Source organism: Psammomys obesus, unplaced genomic scaffold (genome assembly GCF_907164565.1).
Source record: "Psammomys obesus unplaced genomic scaffold, mPsaObe1.curated_primary_1811, whole genome shotgun sequence".
NCBI lineage: Eukaryota > Metazoa > Chordata > Mammalia > Rodentia > Muridae > Psammomys > Psammomys obesus.
This window is the reverse complement of record NW_026596039.1, coordinates 18893545-18915512: the sequence shown is the minus strand read 5'-3', so window position 1 is coordinate 18915512 and position 21968 is coordinate 18893545. Positions and strand designations below refer to the sequence as shown.

The 21968-nt window shown below is 44.7% G+C and overlaps 2 protein-coding genes across 4 annotated transcripts in view; both read right to left on the bottom strand.

Annotated features, from left to right (window-relative positions):
- Positions 1-221: 221 nt before the first annotated feature.
- Fam219b (family with sequence similarity 219 member B) lies at positions 222-5989 on the bottom strand. Of its 2 annotated transcripts, none has more exons than XM_055622429.1 (5): positions 5727-5989; positions 5444-5531; positions 4684-4761; positions 4256-4304; positions 222-2860 (listed from the first exon to the last, which is right to left on the bottom strand). In XM_055622429.1, the coding sequence occupies exons 1-5, from the start codon at positions 5938-5940 to the stop codon at positions 2696-2698; spliced, it is 594 nt and encodes a 197-aa protein (XP_055478404.1). In that variant the 5' UTR covers positions 5941-5989; the 3' UTR covers positions 222-2695. The 2 variants fall into 2 exon arrangements, with proteins under 2 accessions (XP_055478404.1, XP_055478405.1); XM_055622430.1 differs by having other exon boundaries at positions 222-2857.
- Positions 5990-13789: 7800 nt separating this feature from the next.
- Positions 13790-21968, bottom strand: part of LOC129687834 (cytochrome c oxidase subunit 5A, mitochondrial) — a 9770-nt gene continuing 1591 nt past the window's right edge. Inside the window, exons 1-5 of one of the 2 annotated variants that reach the window (XM_055622433.1) lie at positions 21442-21468; positions 17188-17326; positions 15485-15606; positions 14463-14586; positions 13790-13934 (exon numbers count right to left, since the gene is read on the bottom strand). In XM_055622433.1, coding sequence (XP_055478408.1) covers positions 14473-14586; positions 15485-15606; positions 17188-17326; positions 21442-21453 — 387 coding nt within the window. In that variant the 5' untranslated portion in view covers positions 21454-21468 and the 3' untranslated portion in view covers positions 13790-13934; positions 14463-14472. Of the gene's footprint in view, positions 13935-14462; positions 14587-15484; positions 15607-17187; positions 17327-21441; positions 21469-21968 lie in introns of those variants that run through there. The other variant, XM_055622432.1, reaches the window with a different exon arrangement.

The following is a 21968-nucleotide window of genomic DNA, read 5'->3' as shown; positions in this document are numbered from 1 at the left end:
CATGGGCTCTTGCGTCTGCCTGCTTGTCTTGTGCCCTCACATAAGATAAACTTAAAAGACAAAGCTGGGTGGTGGTGCACACCTTTAATCCCAGCACTTGGGAGGCAGAGGCAGGCAGATGTCTGAATTTGAGGCCAGGTTGGTCTACAAAGTGAGTTCCAGGACAGCCAGGGATACACAGAAACTCTGTCTTGAAGAGAGAGAAAAAAATTGCAACACAGTACAGCTCAACTACCATGATTGCATTTATTATAACAGACTATAGAAGTGCAAGCCAAGAGAGAGGTCTATAGAGCAGTGTGAACTCCAGGTGGAACCACTGCTGAGGAGCTCATCTGCTTTCCTTCCCAGGGATTGCCTCCTGCGGAACACCCAGCACTCTAATTAAGGCAGGTAGGATCTGGGCACCATTGTGCCTTTATTGGCATTATTTTCATCTAACAACTCATCATTTCTACCTATCCTAGCTGGACATCACCACCTGCTCCACATCCCTGAGCTTTCTCCACAAGTAATGCTTTCCCATAAGGTCACCCAGCTCTAGAACTTCCTTTCCAGGGACAGTTCTAGTCAAGTACCTCAATGTTGACTAAAGCAACAACCGGAGGGTATGTTTTGGGGGGTATTCTCCCCACCAGGAGCTGTCAAGTGCTCAGGCCACTGTTTTAACCAAATTCTGACAGAAACAAGGCTCCACACTTAAGATCCACACTCACTTCTGGCCCTCACCTAAGCCCTGCCACCAAGTCTTTACACTGTGATGTATCTATCCCTTTCCATGTGAGGTCTTCACCTCTGCAGAATTCTAGAAGGCCTAGACCTGGTCTGTGGCCCTCCCTGTAGGCCTTACATAAAGTGCTCAGAATGTGAGATGCCTACACAGCCGCAGAGTTCTACTGCAGAACATAATTAGCATCTATAACCTAGCAGATGTGCTTCTGGTTTCTGTCCCATCTTCTGTCCTGTAATAGTTGAGGAAAAAGCCACTAGTGTATTACTCATTTCAGCCTTCCACGGCCTAAGAACAAAAACCTAGGCAATCATAAGGACAGGTTTGTGACTAAGTAGCAGAGGCCTTATCTCTCTTGGCTTCTCGATACAGGGTTTCTCTGTGTAGTCCTGGATATGCTGGACTTTTAGGCCAGGCTGGCCTTAAACTCAGATCCATCTACCTGCCTCTGCCTGGGGTGATGAGACTAAAGGCGTGCACCACTGCATCTGGCTGAAGGCCTTATCTTTTGACCTTATCCTTTCTGCTACCGCTGTGGAAAGCCCATAGAGGGCATATCATTCCTCCTAAGCCTCTAGTGTCACTGGACAGGACACACATGTGGTACCCAACCCCTAATTCTGACTATTGTGTCCCTTATGCTGGAAACCCTCTCCACTCCAAGCCTCACCACACACCTAGGTAAGATTAAAAAAAGGGGGGGGGTCCTGGAAAACTAAATTCCAGAAAAGGGCTTAGTATAGCAAGAGAAATTTCCCAGTTGTGGTTGCAGAAATTATTCCTGTTTGTTGTGTTCAGGCTTGGGGTTGAAAAGGGCTGTGCTTGCCCATAGGTCTTTGTTCTGTGCGCCCCACCACCAGCCTTGCATATGCTAGGCAAATGCTCTACCAGAGCGACACCTGCAGCGTGTGAGTGCTGTTGGGGCAGATGAATGTGCCACAGAAATGAGCCTTGTTAGGAGAGGGAAGTCCCCCTTGCACTGCAAATTGATCTATCTCAAGTGGGGTCCAGGAGCTGTTTTACATCTCTCTCCCTATCCTGTTATTTCCATGTAGGCCAAAGCCATACAGCTACATGAGAAACATCAGCTCTCATCCATCAATACTTATCCAAAGCTTAAAAGCTGAACACAGGAAGGCACTGACTGCACACCAGCTCCCTCTGCTGGTAATCACAAAAACTGCAGGTTTCTGGGGCCAGCCCCGGCAGCCAACCCAACTTTTACCTCAAAAATCCAGGTGGAAAAACTAACCAAGACCAAGGAACTACTTACAAAAATAAACATATACATGACAGAGAAGTTTTCTTCTAACTATGGAAGGGCTGACCAGAGTTACTAAACCCATCCAATCAGCAGGACCAATAGAATGTCCCAAGTCTAGAGGTTCTGAAAGCCACAGTCCTACTCCATCTTACCTTCCTCGCCATAACTAGACAGATGTAGCCTGAAGTAACAACCTTCTTGGTGCTTTCTTGAAGGTCAAGCCTCCTAACTGCTTTTCAAGCTGGGGCAGGAAAAGCATATAGAATTTCTTGAATTGGTCCCAGTTATACTCTTTCTTCCTTCTGTAAGCCATAAAGTGCTGTTTTCTGCCTCCCTCCACCTCCAAGCCAGGGCAGAAGAACTCTTTCTTTTTCCTCCCTCAGAACACCTTGAGAAAAACCAGTCAGAATGTCTGCAAATGGTTTTCTTAGCAACCCTTGTCAACAGCATAAGAACCAAGAAAGTCTTTGTTCCTGCCATTATTAAAGTGGCTTCCTGAAACTGCCCCAAGAGAAAACTGCAGACTTCCACCTATCACCTTTGACCCAGATGGGAACCTCTGACATGAGAAGCACCAGCTGAGGGCTACCTAGGTCACTGGCCTGCCCAGACGGTCAGTGCCTCCAGCGGTTCTAGGCTGGCAGCAGCGCCCAGTGCACTGAGCTGTGAAGGGCCATGTGGCCCATCATGGAGGGTTACGGCTACTGGAGGGTACAGGAAGAATCCCCAGGACAGCACCAGCAGCAAGAACATGTGGAAGAGGCCATAGGCTTAGGGGGAATGAGGTCCAGGTCCTCATCATCTGGAATCTCATCCAGGTGATATCCATCTTGCAGCAGCTGCCGGCTCACATCCTGGTTCACCTGCTAAAGGAAGAGGAGACAACTATAAAACAGGCTGTAAAGCATTCAGAGCTGCTGCCTACAGTCAGGTCCCTGTCACCACAGCTGAGCTTCCTGTCCCCGCTCTACCTAGCTCCAGGCCAACTCCACATCCTGAATTACAGAAGGAAGGATCACTATTTCCCTGCTGTGTTTTTCCAGCAGTGAGGAACTCCCCAGAGGCTTAGTGAGAACTCTCCAGGCTTCACATTAAAAATCAGTGTGTACAGTTTTCCCCCACTGGAAACCCACATACCCCAGTCAGGATTCAAGAATATGGGGCTGCCCTGTGTGGTGGCACATGCCTTTGATCCCAGCACTTGGGAGGCAGAGGCAGGCAGACTTCTGAGTTCAAGGCCAACCTGGTCTACATAGTGAGTTCCCACACAACCAAGGCTATGCAGACAGGAAACTTAAAAAGGGGGGGGGGCTTGAGTACTAGTATATTCGGTACAGTAGACGGGTAGGGAGCAGCTTTGTCTGCCAGTTCCTTCTCTGCTGGCATGACTGGACTTCTGTAAAGTCGGCCTGATTTCTCCAGGGTACTGGCAGGCAGAAAGACAATGAGGTTAGGACCATTTAAGACTTGAAATTCTTGGCAGTTTTCTTAGTTTTGACAATCTTAGTATTTTAGACACATAAGGAGGATGCATTTTGCAAGCTGTTTTCTCCTTTGCAAAATCTGGGATTAGCCAAAGATTCTTAGGAGAATAAAGAACTACCTAGAACAGTCACGTTCCTACTTCAGCTCCTCTATACATGCTATTAGGCCTGACTGAGAATTTTCTGTCCCTGTGGTTTCTCTCTGGGACAATCATTCTGGAAAGATGTCCTAAAGACCAGCCCAAAGGTGTGCTCAGGCTATTCCCAGAGATGGAACTGAAGAAAGCAGGCTTAGTGGAAGATGGGTGAGGAGGGTTGAATGCTGACTCCGAGAAAGAAAAGAAAGACTTAAGTTACCTTGTGACACTGCAAGGCAGGCCGCAAGAAACAGGAAGACCCGTAAACTACCCAAAGAAGGAGTTGTATGTTTGCTCGGGGAGGCACCAAGCAATGCTTCTTGGATGTAGTGAGTGTCCGGTCATAGAAGTATTCCAGCACACAGACTACTAAACACTTCGCTGGAATTTACCAAGAGGATTCCTAGAGATCATTTCCAGCCCTGAGGATATATATATATATATATATATTCTGCTGAATTTCAACAGCCCTCCTAAGATGCCTGTTATCTCTTCTTAGGCAAGAAGCCATAGTGTAAGACTGGAGAACACACTGATCTAGCACCATGCTGTGCACACAGCAGGCACCAAACAAGCATTTGGCAGTGGTGGTGATGCTGCCTGCAGCCTGGCACTGCACAGATAGGCGCTCTGGACTTGCCTCTGCAGAGGAATACCCGGAGGAGTATCTGGATTCCAGCTCCCCATCACTAGGAGAAGAGGAAGACAATCAGTTGAGGGACATCTGTGTAGCACAGCTGCAAATGGCAAGGGGAGAACATGCAAGGGGGGGCTGAAGGGCTTGTGAAGCCAAGACCGCACACCAAAGAGCTCAAGCCCAGAGTCTCCAGAGGACCAATGGCTCCCTCAGCTGACTTCAGCAGAAACAGTCATTCTCACTAAAAGTGCAAGCAAAATAGGACAGGATGACTCTTCCAGCCATGCCATCCCTGCAAGGGACAGCACTTAGAACAGCCTTGGAATGTGCATCACGAGAGGCCCTGGAGGAGACAGGCAACAGGCAAAGGCACCAAGCAATCTGCAGTGCTATCCAAGTCACTCCCGACTATTTCCAAGGAGAGCACTCACCTGTCAGAGTCAAGGGACACCAGGTTTTCATCTGGACTCTGGCTAAGAGCAGTATAGCCCTTGTTAAACTTCACTGACCTGAGATGGGAAGGGGAAGAAAACACAGGCATTTCACAGGGAAGGCCAGAGCCCTGGTCCCTACGCATAAAGAACAGACCAGACCATTCCAGACTTTCCTTCTACCTGGTCACAGACACCAGACCTGCTGCTCTATTCAGGTGGCTCCGGTTCCTCAGATTATGTTCTGGCCTAATATACTGAAAGCACCTAGGAAAGGCACACCTCCCCCTTTCATGAGCTAGGAAAACAGCATCTCTCCACTTTAACCAGAGGACCTCAGGCAAATCCTTTCACATTTTGAGTTTCAACACTCAGTCGTAAACAGCCATACTATATGTGACGTTTTATTCAACTCTGAGAGCTTACCATTCTGTTAAAAAAAAAAAAAAATCCAAACACTGCTAGGGGCTCCCCATCCTCACTGCTGGGGCTCCAGCCACCGTCTCTCCCCTTGATGAATTACGCGCTGATGAACTCCCCTATTCCAAAGCCTATTTTGTGACACTAGCACAGACTTAAAGGAAGAGTAGAGGTCGTTCCAGTCGTGACCCCCAACCCCATCCCTCCCAGTTCCCTTAGGTGAACGTGGCAGCAGCTCAGCGAGCTGGCTCAACCTTAAACTTCAGCAGCCTGTTTCCCAAGCAGGGGAAATAGGCCTTCGTTGGAAGCAGCTGACACAGGAAGTGAAGCCCACTGAGACCTTTTCCCTGAAGAATCGGGGCGGTTCGGCAAGGCCCCCAGCATGCCCTTTCTCCGTAGAACAGCCTTGGCCAGGTCCCGGTGCTTCTCTGGAAGTCAAAGCGTCCTGGGTCAGCTGGGTCTTTCCCATTCCGCTGTTTCCCAGGTTTTCGGGGGCGGGGGCAGGTGGGGACTGCACCTACACCCCTTCCCCTCTGGGGACAAGATCACAGGGCTCTAGGGTCCAACCCCCGACCACAGTAGCCTGCTCGGGCAGAGACCCTCATGCATCTCGCCGCACTCACGCAGCTTAGCCTGAATGGAAGGTGCGCGCGTCAGCATGTAAGGTCCCCGCTTCTCCAAGGTGGGGGGCGGGCGATCCCCAAACCGGGGGGTGGCACTGCCGCTCCGTCCGGAGGGCAGCCCCGCAGCTCCTGCCGTGCCGTCGGGGGCCGCGCCAGGCCGAGACCCCTGCGTGGACATCCGCGCCGCGTGCCCGCGGAGCTCCGCGGTCGCCATGGCGGACCCCGCCCCACCCCGCCAGTGGCCAGCCCGGCGCGGGGAACGAGTTGACAGGACAGGCACGCCTTTAAGATGGCGGCGCGCATGCGCGGGCTTCCCCTGGCGCTTTCCCGGCGGCCCACAGTGGGCGAGCGAGGCTCCGCCCCGCCCCTCAGGAGCTGGGCTGCCCAGCCTGCTTTCCCGGTACTCTGAAACCCGAAGTCGATCCAAACCTGATCTTGTGGAGGATCTCCGTTCAGTCTATAGTTGAAGTAAAATGACATTTCTGTAGGGTGGAGGGTGTGTGTGGGGTGCCGACACGTGCTCTCTCTCCGTGTGTGTCGAGGGCCTCTTTCACAGCAGCCGGAGCTCCTTCAGGGGTGATACAGGAGGGGTCGGGCTTAAATGAGGGGGGCACTAGGTCCCTTATCTAGAAAAGTAAACAGCTGAGGGGATCAGGATCTACTCATGGCATCCTACCTAAATCCCGTTTTTGTTTTTGTTTTGTAAGACTTCGTCGGAGACCTTGGCCACAACAGGGCCTCTTTCAGGCACGTTTCCACACTTAGATACAACCTTGGGGCTAGAAGTATAGCCTAGTGGTAAAATCCTTGCCTGGCATGCACAAGGCTTTTTTTTTTTTTTTTTTTTTTTTGGTTGGGGGGGTGGGTGGGTAGTTGAACTTCAACACAACAAAAGATCAAATGGGAAGCTAGGCAAGATGGTACACACCTGTAAGCCCAGGAGTTGGGAAGTGGAGGGATCATGACAAGCCTGGGCTATAAATCCTTGTCCTTTAAAAAGAGCTAAGGTCCTGCAGTAACAAAAATAAATTAAAGACGCCAGAAGGCAGGGTGAAAGTGCACTCTTGAGTCTGTGTGTGGTAGGGTACAAGGCTGTGTCAAGACTCTTGACTTTTCTGGCCCCCAAGGGAGGTGCTTGTGTCTGGCTGGAAATAAGCTCCAGATCCTCGTAGAAACTGCCAAATTTCATGGGGCTGCTCCACAGCTAACACATTGTCACAGGGCAGGTCAATATTGTCCAGCCTAAAGCCCCAGGGACAAACAAAAAAGCAAGCAAAAATTGTTACATAAGAGAAAAGAAAGAATTTGGGGCTAGAGCTTTTGAAAAAAAGCAGACTCTGCCTGGCATGATGGCATGAGCCTGTAATCCCAGCACTCCGGGAGGCAGAGGCAGAAACGGATTGAGTTCCTGGCCAGCCTGGTCTACAAAGTGAGTCCTACAAGGCTACACAGAAAAACCCTGTCTTGAAAAAACAAACAAACAAACAAACAAACAAAAAAGAAAAAGAAAAAAATCAATCTCAAGGGAGCCTGTGTTATTTTAGTAAATTTCACTTTACACTATCTGGTTGACTTGTTTTATTTTTAGGCAGACTCCCCGTATGGAGCGCTGACTGGCCTTGAACTCAAAATCCTCCTGCCTTGGTTTCCCAGGTACTGGAATTACAGGTTTGCACCATCATTCCTAGCTGTTGAAAACTTCCAGAAACATGTGACTGGGCTTACTGTTCAGTTTTCACGTTGAGAAAAAGCTGGTAGTTGCTTCTTTTATACAAAGGGCACAGCTGGATGTGGTGGTACGCGCCTCTACCCAGCACTTAGGAGGCAAAAGCAAGAGGACCAGGAGTTCAATCCCGACTTTAGCTCCACAGTGACTGTGACTCAAAACAGTAACAACATAAATATAAAAGGTAGATGGCTTACACCCACCGGTAACTCAAATTTCAGGAGATGGCTTCCCAACCTCTGATCTACACAGGCACCAGGCACACACATAGTACACAGACATACATAGCCAATTAAATTAAATCTGAAAAAAAAAAAAAAGTTTTTTAAAACCCTAAATTGAAACAATAGGAGTCAAGTGTAGGTGTCAAGTGTAGCCTGCCTGGTCTACACAGTGAGGTCCAGGAAAGCCAGAGCTACAGACTGAGACCCTGTCTCAAAAGCAAAAAACAAAAACCCCATGAGAGCTCAAGGTACCAGAAGGAAGCTGCACCAGCTCTGACCATTTTCCAGACTGTTTGAACTGCAGTGACTGGATTGTGAGGAGCCTGGAACTGTACAGGTCCAGAGCTTACTTCCAGATTGTTTTGGTTTGTGTCCTACCTCTGTATATGATTCTCATCCTTTGACTATTAGATTAGCCCCTTGGAAAGTGTGAGAGACTCCTAAGCATCAACCAACATAAAAACTAAGACTGACAGCAGACAGCACCCAAGGCCAGTGCAGGTTCCCCTACTTTGCTGTAACCAATCTGAGATTTATGTCTTTGCTCTGTCTTTAGAAAAATGTAGTACTATTACCACATTTGAACATGGAATTTGGAGTAACGTAAATCTTTATTCCTGGGTCCTGATCACTGTTAGCCTCCAACATAAATTATTAGGCTCCAAAATAAACTATCTTTACTTCCCTTTCATGTGAGAGCTGTTTGTTTTTATATGTCAAGTAGCAACCTAAGAAAAGTAAGTTATCTCCCTCCCCAAACAGGTAATAAAACTTATGTTGTTAGAGGATGAAACTCCAGAGCAAGAACTGCCATGGGACAGTCACAAAGCCTTCTGACCTCACCCAGGCTACTCAGACCCAACTCACAGCAACCTGTGCTCTCCTCACCCTTCCACTCAGCAACAGCTAGTCTCCTGTGGCGTGGAAGAGGTCATGACAGGCCCTACAGATCACAGCAAAGAGACCAGGGGCCCAGTTCATTTGCATTTCTTTGCTGGTGGGAATGTCCAGGAGAGATCCCTGTCTGTTTCTGGATCTCACTCTGTAGACCAGGCTGGCCTTGAACTCAGAGATCTGCCTGCCTCTGCCTCCTGAGTGCTGGAATTAAAGGCACACACCATCTCTAGACCTTAAGATTCTTAGCTGTTAGAATCAAAGATTTCCATCCTGGCTTTTTGAGCCCTCCTGTCCTTTTATACCAGTCAGGTGTGTTTTTAATATTTCCATGTGCCCACAAGGAAATGTACATAATACTTGCTCTATTTAATATATTTTAGAGTTAGGTTTGGTTGCACAGGCCTGCCAATCCCAGAATTTGGGAATTGGAGGCATGAGAATCAAGAGTTCAAGGTCATCCTTGGCTACACAGCAAATTAAGAGGCCAGCCTAAATTACATGAGACCCTGTCATTCATTAGTATATGTATTTATGTATACATATATATTTCAGACACTGGGACAAAACCAATCACATGCAGAAGCAGGTCCAAAGTTTTAGAAAGGCAAGCCAAGCACAACACAGAATTGTCTCATTTTTGCTCTTCAACCAATATAGGAAAATGGTAAATTCAATGTAGGAAAATGTAGGTAAACTAAATAATGCTTCTGCAAAATAGGTGGCCTTGTACCAAGAACAAGTGCCCTGGTATACAACAGGAAAAACTGCAGCAACAGTTTATGAAGCTTAGAAGAGAATGACTAGATGTAAGGCATATCCCCAACATAACCATAACATATATGATTATAATAAGCTCAGTGATATTTCACTCACATTGCAGTTTTCTAAGGCGTTTCCCAACTTGATAAAAGATAGCTATCCATGGGCAGCTATGGTCCAGATCTTAATTAGAGAGGGGCTGGGAAATACATCTCAGCTGTTGAATGTTGCCCAACACACATGGCATCTTGAGTCCATTCCCAGCCCTGAGAATAAATGAGACAACTGGGGTAAGATCAGTGTTATTGTTTTTGTTGTTGCTGGTTGTCGGCTTGCCTTCTTGATTGGGTGGGAAGGTATCCAAGGTGTCCAAGCTGTGGGAAACCCACAGCTCTGAGGCTGAGAACCTGAGTCCTGTACTGTGAGGACTGGGAAGGAGTCCCAAGGGTACCCTGAGGCACAGCAGCCCGGGAACCTCAGTTCTGAGAGGAGCCCCTCAACAGAGAGGTTGCAGCTCCCGGGCGGGGGGGGGGGTTGCCCCCTCCCTGAGGAGCTGAGGAGCCTGAGCTCTGCTCCTTTGTTTCTTTTTTCTTCTCTTCTTCCCTCTAGTGAGTCACAGCGAGCAGCAAATCTCTAAAAGAGATTTACTGGAGAGATGAATGAAGAGTACCCGCTTCTTCTCTGGAGGGAAGGCAGCGCAGAACTGGGGCAAACCCAGCCCTTATATAGGCATTCTTAGAGGGCGGAGCTGTCTGGGCAGGGATTTCCAGAGTGTGAACTGGTGGGATTTCAAATCCTGAGCTGTGGGATGCCCAGGGATTGGTGGCTTTCCTGTTCAGGGATTGGTCGGTTTTCCTGCTCAGGTATTAGTGGGTTTTCGTCAAGTCTTTTCATCTCCAATTTGCATAATCTGGGTTGAGTCCTACTGAAGGGCTGGAGATGAGTTACAGAGATCTAGGGGAGGGGGGCTGGGCTGCTGGAGCTCAGGCAGAGGTCTGGCCGCTTTTCTGCCTTGAGGGGTTATGAAGTATACAGTGTCCAGGTGTTCAAAGAGTTACACAGTGAAGGCAGCAGACTGAAGCAGGAAAGCCAGAAAGGTTGTCAGGTTCCCTAGGCTGAGGCAGGAAGCGTCACAGAGACAGCTCCCGCTGAGTCGTTGCTGAGTGGCAGGCCCTCTTGTCTCCTGCCTCCACAGCCCCAGGCAGGAAGAGGGCTGACTGCTCTGAGACTGAAAGGGGAACTGGCAGGGAAACACTTGCTACTATGCATTCTGTAGGAAGGTGCAATGGGCCTTTTGGATTCTCTGCTGCCAAAGGGGGAGGGAGGCGGTGGGTCACCACAGCTTGTGAGGCATCAGAACAGCTTGGGGTGGCCTACCTCAGCTTGCGGTGGGTTGGGATGGGGAGGCTTGGAATTGCCTCAGCCTGGGGCGTCTGCTACAGTGCCTCAGCTCCAGCCTTACAATCAGTACACAAGACCAGGCTAATCCACAAAATTCCAAGTCAAGATTAGACCCAAGAAATCAAGATTAGAGAAATAATCAAATTTGCTAAACCAGTTTAATTGGCTTGATAACAAAGTTCTCCAAACCTCAATTCTTTTACAGAAAAACAAAAAAACAAACAAAAAAAAAAAACCCTTAAGTTACCTGTTTTGTTTGCTTTGTCTCTCGGCCCTAGGCTTGTAAGGAAAGCAATTTAAATGCAAAATCCATCCTTTCTTTAGTTTCTACCTCTTTGGTCTATAAACAAACCTTCCCACTCAGCTCACTGGAACAGTGAAAACACAGTTGCCTAATTTAGGGGGTAGAGACACTTGCCTTGGAGGCAATCCACACCCCCCACCGTTAAATTGCAATTTTGTCTCAAGAAAGTGCTATATGGTTGATCAGAGTTTGAACACAGGTCTGAAATCTAAACCCCATTTCCCACTTTTTACAGCTACATTTTGTTGCTTGCCATGATCTGGTAGTTAAGTTGTAAAAAGCTAGAAGATGCCTCAGCCAATAAAGGCATTTTTGCCCCTATGCCTGACAAGCAAACTGCAAATTGTCCCCTGAACTCCACACACATACACAAATGAAATAAAAAAACTTAAAAAGAAGCCAGGAGAAACCTGGTGTGTGGTGGCACACACCTTTAATTCCAGCACTCAGGAAGCAGAAGCAGGCAGATAGGAATTTGAGACCAGCCTGCTCTATAGAGCAAGTTCCAGAACAGCCAGATCACACAGAGAAACCCTGTCTTGAAAAACGAGTAAGAAGATACGATAAAATAATATCTGTTACACAGAAGGTATATCATGTCCCTTCCTGAGAGGAATACAACTAAAATTTCACGTAGCACAGAATTTTTTTCTTTCTTTCTTTTTTTTTTCTTTTGGAGCCCCGCCTGGCCTGGAACTCACTGTGTAGACCAGGAAGGCTTTGGATTCAGTGTTTTACATGCCTCTATTTCTCTTGTGGACTAAACATGTTGCCACCATGCCCAAAATAGCATACCATTTTTGCCAAAAATTTCTAGCTGGATGAGAGAACTGTCAGAGGCAGATTATAGGTTATTCTACAATAGACTGGACTCTGCAAAAATATGAACTTATTTTATACTTTTTTTGAACCTAGGGACTTAAGTATGCTAGAAAAGCACTCTATCATATGCTAAACAACTTATAAAAGAAATTATTATTTGTGTGTGCGTGCATGCACAGGTGTGAAAGTCAGAGTGACTTGGGATTTGAGTTCTCCTTCCACTATGTAGGCTGTGGGGACTGAACTCCGATCTTCATGCTTCAAAGCAAGCACCCTTGCCCACTGAGCCATCTTGCTAGCCAGAAAGCACAGTTTTCAGAATTGATTCAAAATATGTGGAGTTGGACTGAAGGCTATGTATGAATCAAAAAATAAGGTTGATGATTTGCAAAAGTGTGGTAGGTGGAAATTTATAAAACTGCCCAACCTTAATGAATGGTCTACAGCAGTGATTCTTAACCTGTGGGTGTCAACCCACCGGATGTCAAACGATCCTTTCACAGGGGCCACCTAAGACCATCCGAAAACACAGGTACTTACAACTCGTAACAGTAGCAAAATTAAGTTATAAAGTAGCAATGAGAGCCACTTCATGGTTGAGGGTCCCAGCATTAGAAGGTTGAGAACCACGGTCTGTAGTGTGCAGATGCCCTTAGTCAGCCTTCAGCCTACTTCATACTCCAGAGAGTATGGAGGTCTCCTTCCATGGGAATCTTTGCAGCTTTAAACTTCAAATCCTTTTCACACCAAGCTCCTCTTCTGCTGATAGCACCACCATTTCACTGTGCTTTCCCAGAATTCGCAACCTTTATCCAGTTAAGTACAGCTCAATGTGACCTAAAATGCCTTCCATTTCTGTTGTCACCTGACCCAGCATTCTCACTAGGTAAGTACAGATGGATCAGCTTTCATCCCGCCTCACTTCTTCCCTTCAGCTTCCTGTCCTGTCTGCCGCTCCACTGAGTGCTGGCATGAGGCCTCCAATGTTCACAGCATGAAGACTAGTATAGCCTTATATGCAGGTATACTATACTCCCTAGACGATAGCTGTGAACTTTGCTTTCTCCTTGACTCCCTCTATGGCCACAAGGAAGCAGACCATTTTAATAATTCTGCAATCTTCTATAGTAAAAGCATGGATGGATATGGAGGTACGCACCTCTAATTCTAGTACTTGGGAAGGAGAGGCAGGAGAGCTTTGAGGAAAAAAAATCCTTTCTTCCCTCTCCATGGTAAAAAGGCCAAATATGTGACAGTTAAGTAAAATTACCTTTGGGTCTAGGATTAATAACACTCTATCCAGTTCTCAAGGCTTTAACTAAAATGCCACTTCCTTAAATGCCTTTTATGTTCACTGTTTATGAAACATAAACACTGTTTATGTTTATGTCACAGCCTGTGCATATATTCACAGAACTTTTAAATTTGCTATATTAGGGAATTATTCTGTTTAATATTTTTTCCCACATATACAGGCTAGTTCACTAGCATGAGTCCCTGGAAGGAGCTCTGTAAATATAGGGAGGAAAAAAAGCAATGGGTAGGATCACATGAACAGTATCTGGAGGAAATTAAGAAAGCAATGGGCAGGCTTATTTCACAATTCTACTTCTTTTTTTGACAGAGTGTTTCTCTGTATAGCCTGGCTGTCCTGGAACTCCCTCTGTAGACCAAGCCCACTTTCCTGTTACAGTAATCTGACTGGCTATACAATTGTCACCCAGACCTATAAGCAGAAAGCAGAGATACTTGACAGTATTAGGGGGCCTCTGAAGCAGAACAGGGTAAACTCTTTCTCTATTCTTTAATGACAATGCCTCCAAACTCAGAGATCCCCCTGTCAGCCTCCTGAGTGCTGGAATTAAAGGTGTGTGACATGATGACCAGCTCAGCCTCTGCTTCTCAAAGCAAACAATGGCACAATACATAATTTCAGTTCAAACTCATTTCCCTTTATTAAAGTCCAAGTTACTATTACATGGTTTGATACTCAAAGGAAAATTTGTTCAAATAAAACATTTCCAGGCGACTGTTTCAATCAAGTAGCAAAAGCAGTATGTCCTTGAGAAGCCCATCTGCAGAGAAAAAAAAAAAAAAAAAAAAGCAAAGAATTAGCTAGCAAAGTGCTAAAAGGAAGATATATTATTTTAAATGAACTTTGGAACTACAGCACCAAAATACCTCCACTCTGGAGCACTTTCTGCTTTTTCTACTGCCCCAGCCATTTTACAAGAAACTAACTTTGAAGCCTCTACATCATTTATACTGCTGGTAGGTACTTAAGCCTTCCTTTCTGAGCAAAAAATTTTAAAGCCAGATGACTCTTTTGCACTCAGACCACCACAGAAAATCAACATAGTAATTTCAGGGTTCACCGAGATGGCCAGGCAGATAAAGGTACTTGCTGCTGAGCATGACAACCTCAGATGAATCTCCAGGACCCACATGGTAGGAGAAAACTGACTTCCACAAAACATCCTCAGAGTTCCGCACAGTTGCTGCGGCATAAGCATCCCCACAAATGTAGACACAAACAAACAGCAGGCTGGTGCTGCCATCAACCCAGAATTTTCTCCTGCTTCAATCAGGGACATGCTACTTACCAAAGGGAGTTTACACTTTGTCAAGACCCAGTTCCTCTGGAGTGGAGATTCCCAATTCATTTAAAGTTGGTCTAAGTTCCTGGATGACATAGGGGTAGATTTCCTTATGAGGTCCTGCTTTGTCCTGTTGACAATGAGAACAGTCTCTATTAACAAATGAAACTAGAAAAATGTATTAGCCCCATTTACAAAGCTAGGGTTATATCTCAGTTGGTAGAATGCCCACCAAGCATTCTGGAGGCATTCCAGTTGGGTCTGCAGATCAGCAAAACCAGGTGTGCACTCCTGTAATCCTAGCACTTCAGAATTAGAGGCAGGAGGATCAGAAGTTCAAGGTGGTGATGACAGAATTTTGAAAAGGTAATTAAACATGCCCATCAGGCATCAGTAAATTAAATTAACATAAGGGAAGTTTTTTTAATTTGTGTCCAATTTAAAGGCCTAACTGAATTAACTACCAGTGCTGATTGGAGTGATAGCTTACAGAACCCTTAATTATCTTAGTCATTATAGATAAGGTATGTCACTTTCCCCCTTACAAAACATACTTTTAAATTTTTATTTATCTATTTTTAAGTGCACCGGTGTTTTGCCTGGATGTATGTTTGTATGAGGGTGTCAGATCCCATGGAACTGGAGTTAAAGACAGTTGTAAGCTGCCATGTGGGTATTGGGAATTGAAGTCCAGGTCCTCTAGAAGAGCAGCAAGTTAAGAGCCAGCAGCTCTTAACAGCTGACCCATCCCTCTAGAGTCTCTCACTGTGTGGCCCTGGCTGTCCTGGAACTTGCTATGTAGACCAGGGCTGATCTCAAATTCACAGACCACAGTGCTTCTGCCACCCTAAGTGCTGGAATTAAAGGCATGAGCCACCATGTCTGGATCCTTAAACTTTCTTATAGACCATGTCATTTCTTTGATAACTATACTTAAGAGGATATTATATGTAGAAGTCAGACCAGTGCTGATAAGTGATATGGCACACCTACTTCTGGAACAACCTTAGTATCGTTATTTTACTGACCTTAACAACCTCCAAGATGCGAACAGCACTAGCAAAATCATTTAACCGTCTACATGCCCGCAAAGCAGCATCAATGATCTTGGGCTCAGGAACCAGATCATAGCCAACAAGTGTATTCATACCTGTCAAGTTGGGGGGGGGGAAGAAAAGGAAGGAAGGAAGAAGGTTCATATTATCCTGAAATATCCTTCTTTACACTAAAATTCAGTTATCTATCTATTTAATTTCTATGGCTTAGCTCTCTATATTCTTACTAAATCATGGACATGTGACCTCATCTTAAATGTAGAACGATAATCTACCTATAACAAACTGGTAAGAACACAATGAATCTTTCAGAAAGAGTTAGTAGAATTACAGCCAGGCGTGGGTGGCGCATGCCTGTAATCCCCAGCACTCAGGGAGCAGAGGCAGGTGGATTGCTGTGAGTTGGAGGCCAGTGTGGTCTACAAATCGATTCCGGGACAGCCAAAGTTACACAGAGAAACCCTGTCTCAAAAAAACCAGAGAATTAGTAGAATTATGCAACAGTATTAAAATTAAATGAAGAAACCCTAGAGCTTTAACTTTCATGCTTAACTGTTAATACTATATAGGAATTCTGAATGCTTTAAAACAAACAGTATTGAAAAATCATCTAAAAACAAACAGAAGAATGACTAAGGAGAGATAATGAGACCCAAGTGAGGACATTAAGAAGACATTATAGAGAAACATTAGTGTAAAGACTCATAAACATTCAACCAGAAAATGACTGGGCATGATTACTTTTGTGTCTGTATAAAACGACACATTATGAAAATAGAAGACTTGATGAGAATACAGAATTCTGTTCTTTTCATAGCCAGTAAGATTTTTTTTGGGTTATTCAGTAAGAATTTCCCCAGCTGCTGCAAGATGAAGGCATTACATTTCAGCAGAGAAGTTAAAAGCACTTGAGTGTTCTGCTTTTATTATTGCAAAATACTTAAAAGAATACAACTGAGTAACAACCACACCCACAGCCACAGTGCCACAGATTCTTGGTCTGATATTACTAACATAGTACACTTAAAACTGATGACTGGTTAACATTAACGCTATTTGTTCCTGCCTTAAAAAAAATCCTGCACTAATAACTTAAGACTAAAACTAAAAAAACATTTACGGGGAGGGGATATAGCAAATGACTGTTCATGTAAATTATCTGAAAGGCACAAAACTAGTAACTTTGCTCAGTTAGCCTGTATCTGTAGCAGTGGCAATGGGGGTGATTTTGCGCGAGGGTGATTCAGATTCTGGGCAATATCTGGAGATGTTTTTGGTTTTCACAGTTGTGGTATATTTATTAACGGGTAGAGGCCAAGGATACTGTTAACACCCTCCAGTGCAGAAAACAGCCCCTCACAGCAAAGTATTTTTTGGTTCAAATGTCAATAGCACATGCATTCCCTCCCTCTTTCTCCCCAGTTCTGGGACCAGACCCAGCCTTGCATGCTTGGCAAGGGCTCTATCACTGACTATTATACTTCAGCCCCACTGTCCAGTTTAGAACTCATACTTAGTAGGAAACATTACAGACGTTGTAGGCTTTTCTAACTGCAAGCTGTGTGAAAGTCAACAGCTCACACAATGTGTTTTCAAACTAGTTGCTTTTAAAAAAGTAATGGGAATAGTTCATATTTACACACCCAAACAGAGAGATACATCTATGTTCCAATTACCTTTACGCAATTCCCAGGCATCAATGTCTGGCTTGTTGAAGTATGTCACCCAGCGAGCATCAAACTCCTCATCTGTCTCATGTGATCCATGAGAATAGCAGCGAATGGAATAGACAGCTACAAAGTAAAAGAGCAGTAACTTCAATAGTGTAAGACTGTTCTGAAATGTGAACATTATATCCTGTTAATGTAGTAGTTGGCTGAAGAGTTGAGAACAAAAGGGGACAAAATGTACAGAGTGCTTAACATATATTACCTAGTGCATTAAGTTGTCTTTTTGAGACAGATCTTGCTATGCTGCCTATGCAGATTTCAAAGTTAGCCTGCACTATAACTGAATTCTAAGCACAGTCTGGCTACAGAGTGAGTGTTTCAAAGGGCAAGGAAAACAAATCTTAAACACCACCCAAAGTAAAACAAACAGTATTATACACCTAGGTGTGATGGCACATTCCTATAATCCCAGAACTCTGGAAATTCAGGCAGGAGGATTGAGCTCAGCCTGGGCTACTTAGCAAAAGCCGTCTTAGGCCAGTGAGATAGATCAGTGTATAGTTGTAGATCCCTAGAACCCACATAAAGGCAGAAAGGTAAGCCAATGAAATTGTCTTCTGACCTGCACACGCACACTGTGGCATGTACACATCTGCAGCCACACACTCACACTCCTAAGTTTTAATTATGTGTGTGTGTGTGTGTGAATGTCTGTGGGTGGGTATAGTCCCATGAAGGCAGGTACCCTTGGAAGCCAGAGGTATTCAATGTCATGGAGCTGGAGTTACAGGTCATCACGAGCATCTGGTATGAATGCTGGGAACTGAATTCAGGTAGTACTCTGGAAAAGCAGTAGTGCTCTTAACCAATGCGACATCTCTTCAGCTCTTAATAGTGCATTTTTACCTTAATGTGGTAACTGATAGAAAAGGAGAAAAAGAGAAGCAGACAAAACGTATAATAGGAGATCAGCTGAGGTCTTCTGTGAGATCAACTGAAACGACTGAATAACACCTTGAATAACACCATTTGCACCTTGAACAAAATACTTGCCATTCCCAGAAGATCACAGCCTAAGTCCCAATTTCCAGAGACAATTTTCTCTACAACCCTGGTCCCAAACAAACTGGAATATGGGTATAAATTGGCTAAAAGTGGATGTGTTTTAACTTCTTTACAAAGAAAAAGGTCATTAGACCTAAATGTATCTGATATCTACACTTAATCAAAACTACATGTATAATTAATATTTCAGAAGACTAATGCATTTTATACACCACAAAGCAAGAATGCAGTAAATTTCTATCTCATGATTACCTAGAAGTCCTAAAATACCTTTTTGAAAAACTGAAGTAATCCAGAGCAAGGACCAAGGTACTTAAAGGGCAAGCATAAAATGGTACGACCACTTCAAAAGACTGCGTAGTGATTTCTTTTTTCTTGACAGGGTTTCTCTGTATAGCCTTGGCTGTCCCGAACTCCCTTTGTAGACCAGGCTGGCCTCGAAATCACAGAGACCCGCCTACTTCTGCCTCCTAGAGAGCTGGGATCACAGGTATATGCCCAGTGCTTAGTGGTATCTTCTCTAGTTACAACATAGCTACCATTAAATCCAGGAATTCTCCTCCTAAATATTTACTCAATAAAAATTAAAGTATGTGTACTTCCTCGTAGAGCTAAGTTTTTTGTTTGTTGGATTCCCTTAGTGATTGGGATCCCAGAGCCTTGCTTGGCCTGTTCTTTAAGTCTACATTAACTGTTAGATTGACCTTCAATCTAGAAAAGAATTTCATTGTTGCCAATTCCTTTTGCTTACTCCTAGGTATGGATTTGGTGCTAGCTTTGTTTTCTAGTTATAAAAACAGACAACCAGCAAATGCAAATTCAAGCCAAAATGATCATGTTTTGTTTACCCCTTCCTAGAGGCCAAATCACAAATTCTTATGTGAAAGAGAAAAGAAAAAGCAGGGCATGTGTAATACTAACACTATGGAAGTTGAGGCCACCCTGGGCTACAGAGTAAGATCCAATCTCAGAACAAAACAAAACAAACAAAACAAGCAAACAAACAAACAAAAACAATCATTAGGGCCCAGCATGATGGCACTTTCATCTCAGCACTCAGAAGGCAGAGGCAAGGAACTCCATGAATTCCAGACAAGGTTACACAGCAAGACCCAGTTTCAAAAACAATAACCACCCAAACCAAACCAATTAACCAACAAAACAACCCACTGAGCGTGCGCGCGTGCGCACGCGCACACACACACACACACACACACACACACACACACACACACACGGCACATACATACAACCTGTTTCACAACTGCAAAAACCAGACTATCCTATCTTCTACAAAGTTTAAACGACACGGGTCCTTAGCCACCCCTCCTACAAATACGGCAACGTTTTACTAGTATATACAGATACATAAGTTTTATTGTTCTCTTGAGATGTATTAAAGGCTGAATGCTCCATCTCCCACCTCGGCCTCCGCAAAGCTGGAATTGTATCAGGTCCAGCTCCTTCTCCTACACTTCGGTTTCAGAGAAATTATACAGGCACCCCCCCCCATCCAAACACCACTACCACTTCCTAAGTGGGTTTTGTGTGATGGCACATGTACATGAGTACATACACAAGAGAAAAACACACAACTTCCATCTTTCCAGGTCTTAAAGCTCTCAGGATACATAATTCCAAGGGTTGATTAGAGTTTTATTTAAAATGTTAACTTAGGAGGTGGGGTCAGGAGTATTCGATTCAAGGCCAGTCTGGGCTGTAAGAGACCCTGCCCCTAAATAAACCAACAGATAAATGAACGAAAGAATAAATAAATAAATAAAATTAGGGGCTGGAAAGATGCTGCTCAGTCGAGTTTGGATCCCTAGGCCCACATAAAATGCTGGGTACACACACTGTCCCAACTGTAATTCCACTCCCATAAGGCAGAGGATCCCCAGAGCAAACTGGCTATTGAGACTGATCCTACCAGCAGGCTTAGGCCAATTACAGAGCAGTGGTTCTTGACCTATGGATCGTGACCCCACGGGTCACACATCAGATATCCTGCACACCAGATACTTACATTGCAATTAATAATAGTAGCAAAATTACAGTTACGGAGTAGCAATGAAGTAATTTTGTGGTTGGGAGTCACCACAACACGAGAAACTGTGTTGAAGGGCTTCAGCGTTAGGAAGGTTGAGAATCTTGAGAATTGCTGTTACAGAGGATGCATTCCAACATCAGCCAGAGGGCCCCACAACTTTCATTTTATTTTACTGAAGTATTTTATTGAACTCTGTATACCAGACTGACCTGGAATTCTTAGTGATCTTCCTGCCTCAGCCTTCCTAGCTGTGAGCCACCACATCCTGCTGCTTCTTTCCCCCCCTCACCCTGTCATTGTATTGTTAGTCACTGGCCAGAACAGGTATCAGAAATCTGCCTGCCTCTTGTACTGGGACCAAGAGCATGCATGCCACCACGCCCTGCTTCCCCAGTGTCTTTCTCACTTTCAATTACAAAAAAACCTATGATCTCATACCAATAACAAATCTCAACCTAAGACCAACTGAATTGCAATAAACCAAGAATGTTTTGAACATTTCTGCCAACCATGAACCAAATATAGGATGAGTGTGCTATCCTTCATAGCCTAGGTATGTAATAGGCTCTAAGATGTCCCCTGACAAAAAAAGATTAATGTGTAAGTGGTACCTACCAGACTCCTTTTTATTATTTAGCAAGGCATGACCATATCAAGCCTTTGTGCCAGCTAAGAGTTGCATTACCTAATTTAAACCTCACAGCTACCAAAAATGATCTTAACTTCAGAAAGGCAAATGAAGCTTAAGATCAATTAGTTATGTACAAGGTCACAAAGCTAAAAAGGAACGGACACCATTTGCGACCAATACTGCCCTCCTGTGGCAGCATTTAGGTAGAAGGGAGAACCAACTAAAATTAAGTCTGGTTTCTGAATTATACACCAGGGGGTGACTATAGAAAGCTTCAGAGGTAAACCTAGAGATCTTTAGTCTATGGTTTACTTAAATAACAGCAATAAACCTTTGATAGTTTTTCAAACCTTTAAAAAAGCAGAAAATCCCTCTTTTGTACAAAAAACTTGTAAAGTTCAATGCCCCAGTCCTCCAAAGAAGAGAGAAAGAAAAAGCAGAACTTTCCCTTAAAACAAACAAACAAACAAACAAACAAACAAACAACAACTCTGCCAGATGTGGTGGTACATACCTCTGATCCCATTGCTCAGGAGGCTGAGGTGGACAGATCTCTGTGAGTTCGAGGCCAGCCTGGTGTACAAAGAGAGTTATAGGAGAGCCAAGTCTGTTACACAAAGAAACCTGTCTCCAAAAACCAAAACCAAACCAAAAACAGCAACAACAACAAACCTCTCAGTTAAATGTGGTGCTACACCTAAATTCCAGGGTCCAAGAGCCTGAACCAGAGGGGCTGCTACAAGTCTGAGGCCAGCATGACCCACACAGTAAATTCCAGGCAGGCCAGGTCTCTTCGGGTGACCCAACTCAAAAGTCAAAAATAAAACAGAAGTTTTCTAAGATGTTCATCTATATGGAAAAAATAAAATTGCATTTGTTGCCTTAGGAAGTAAATAAGACACAAGAACCATACAGGTAACTCAAACTTAACTAAGAGAGAGAAAACAGCCCCATCACTAATGAAAGAGTCAGTTTCCCAAGGTAGGCGTTTCGTATGTATGTATGTATGTATGTATGTATGTATGTATGTATGTATGTATG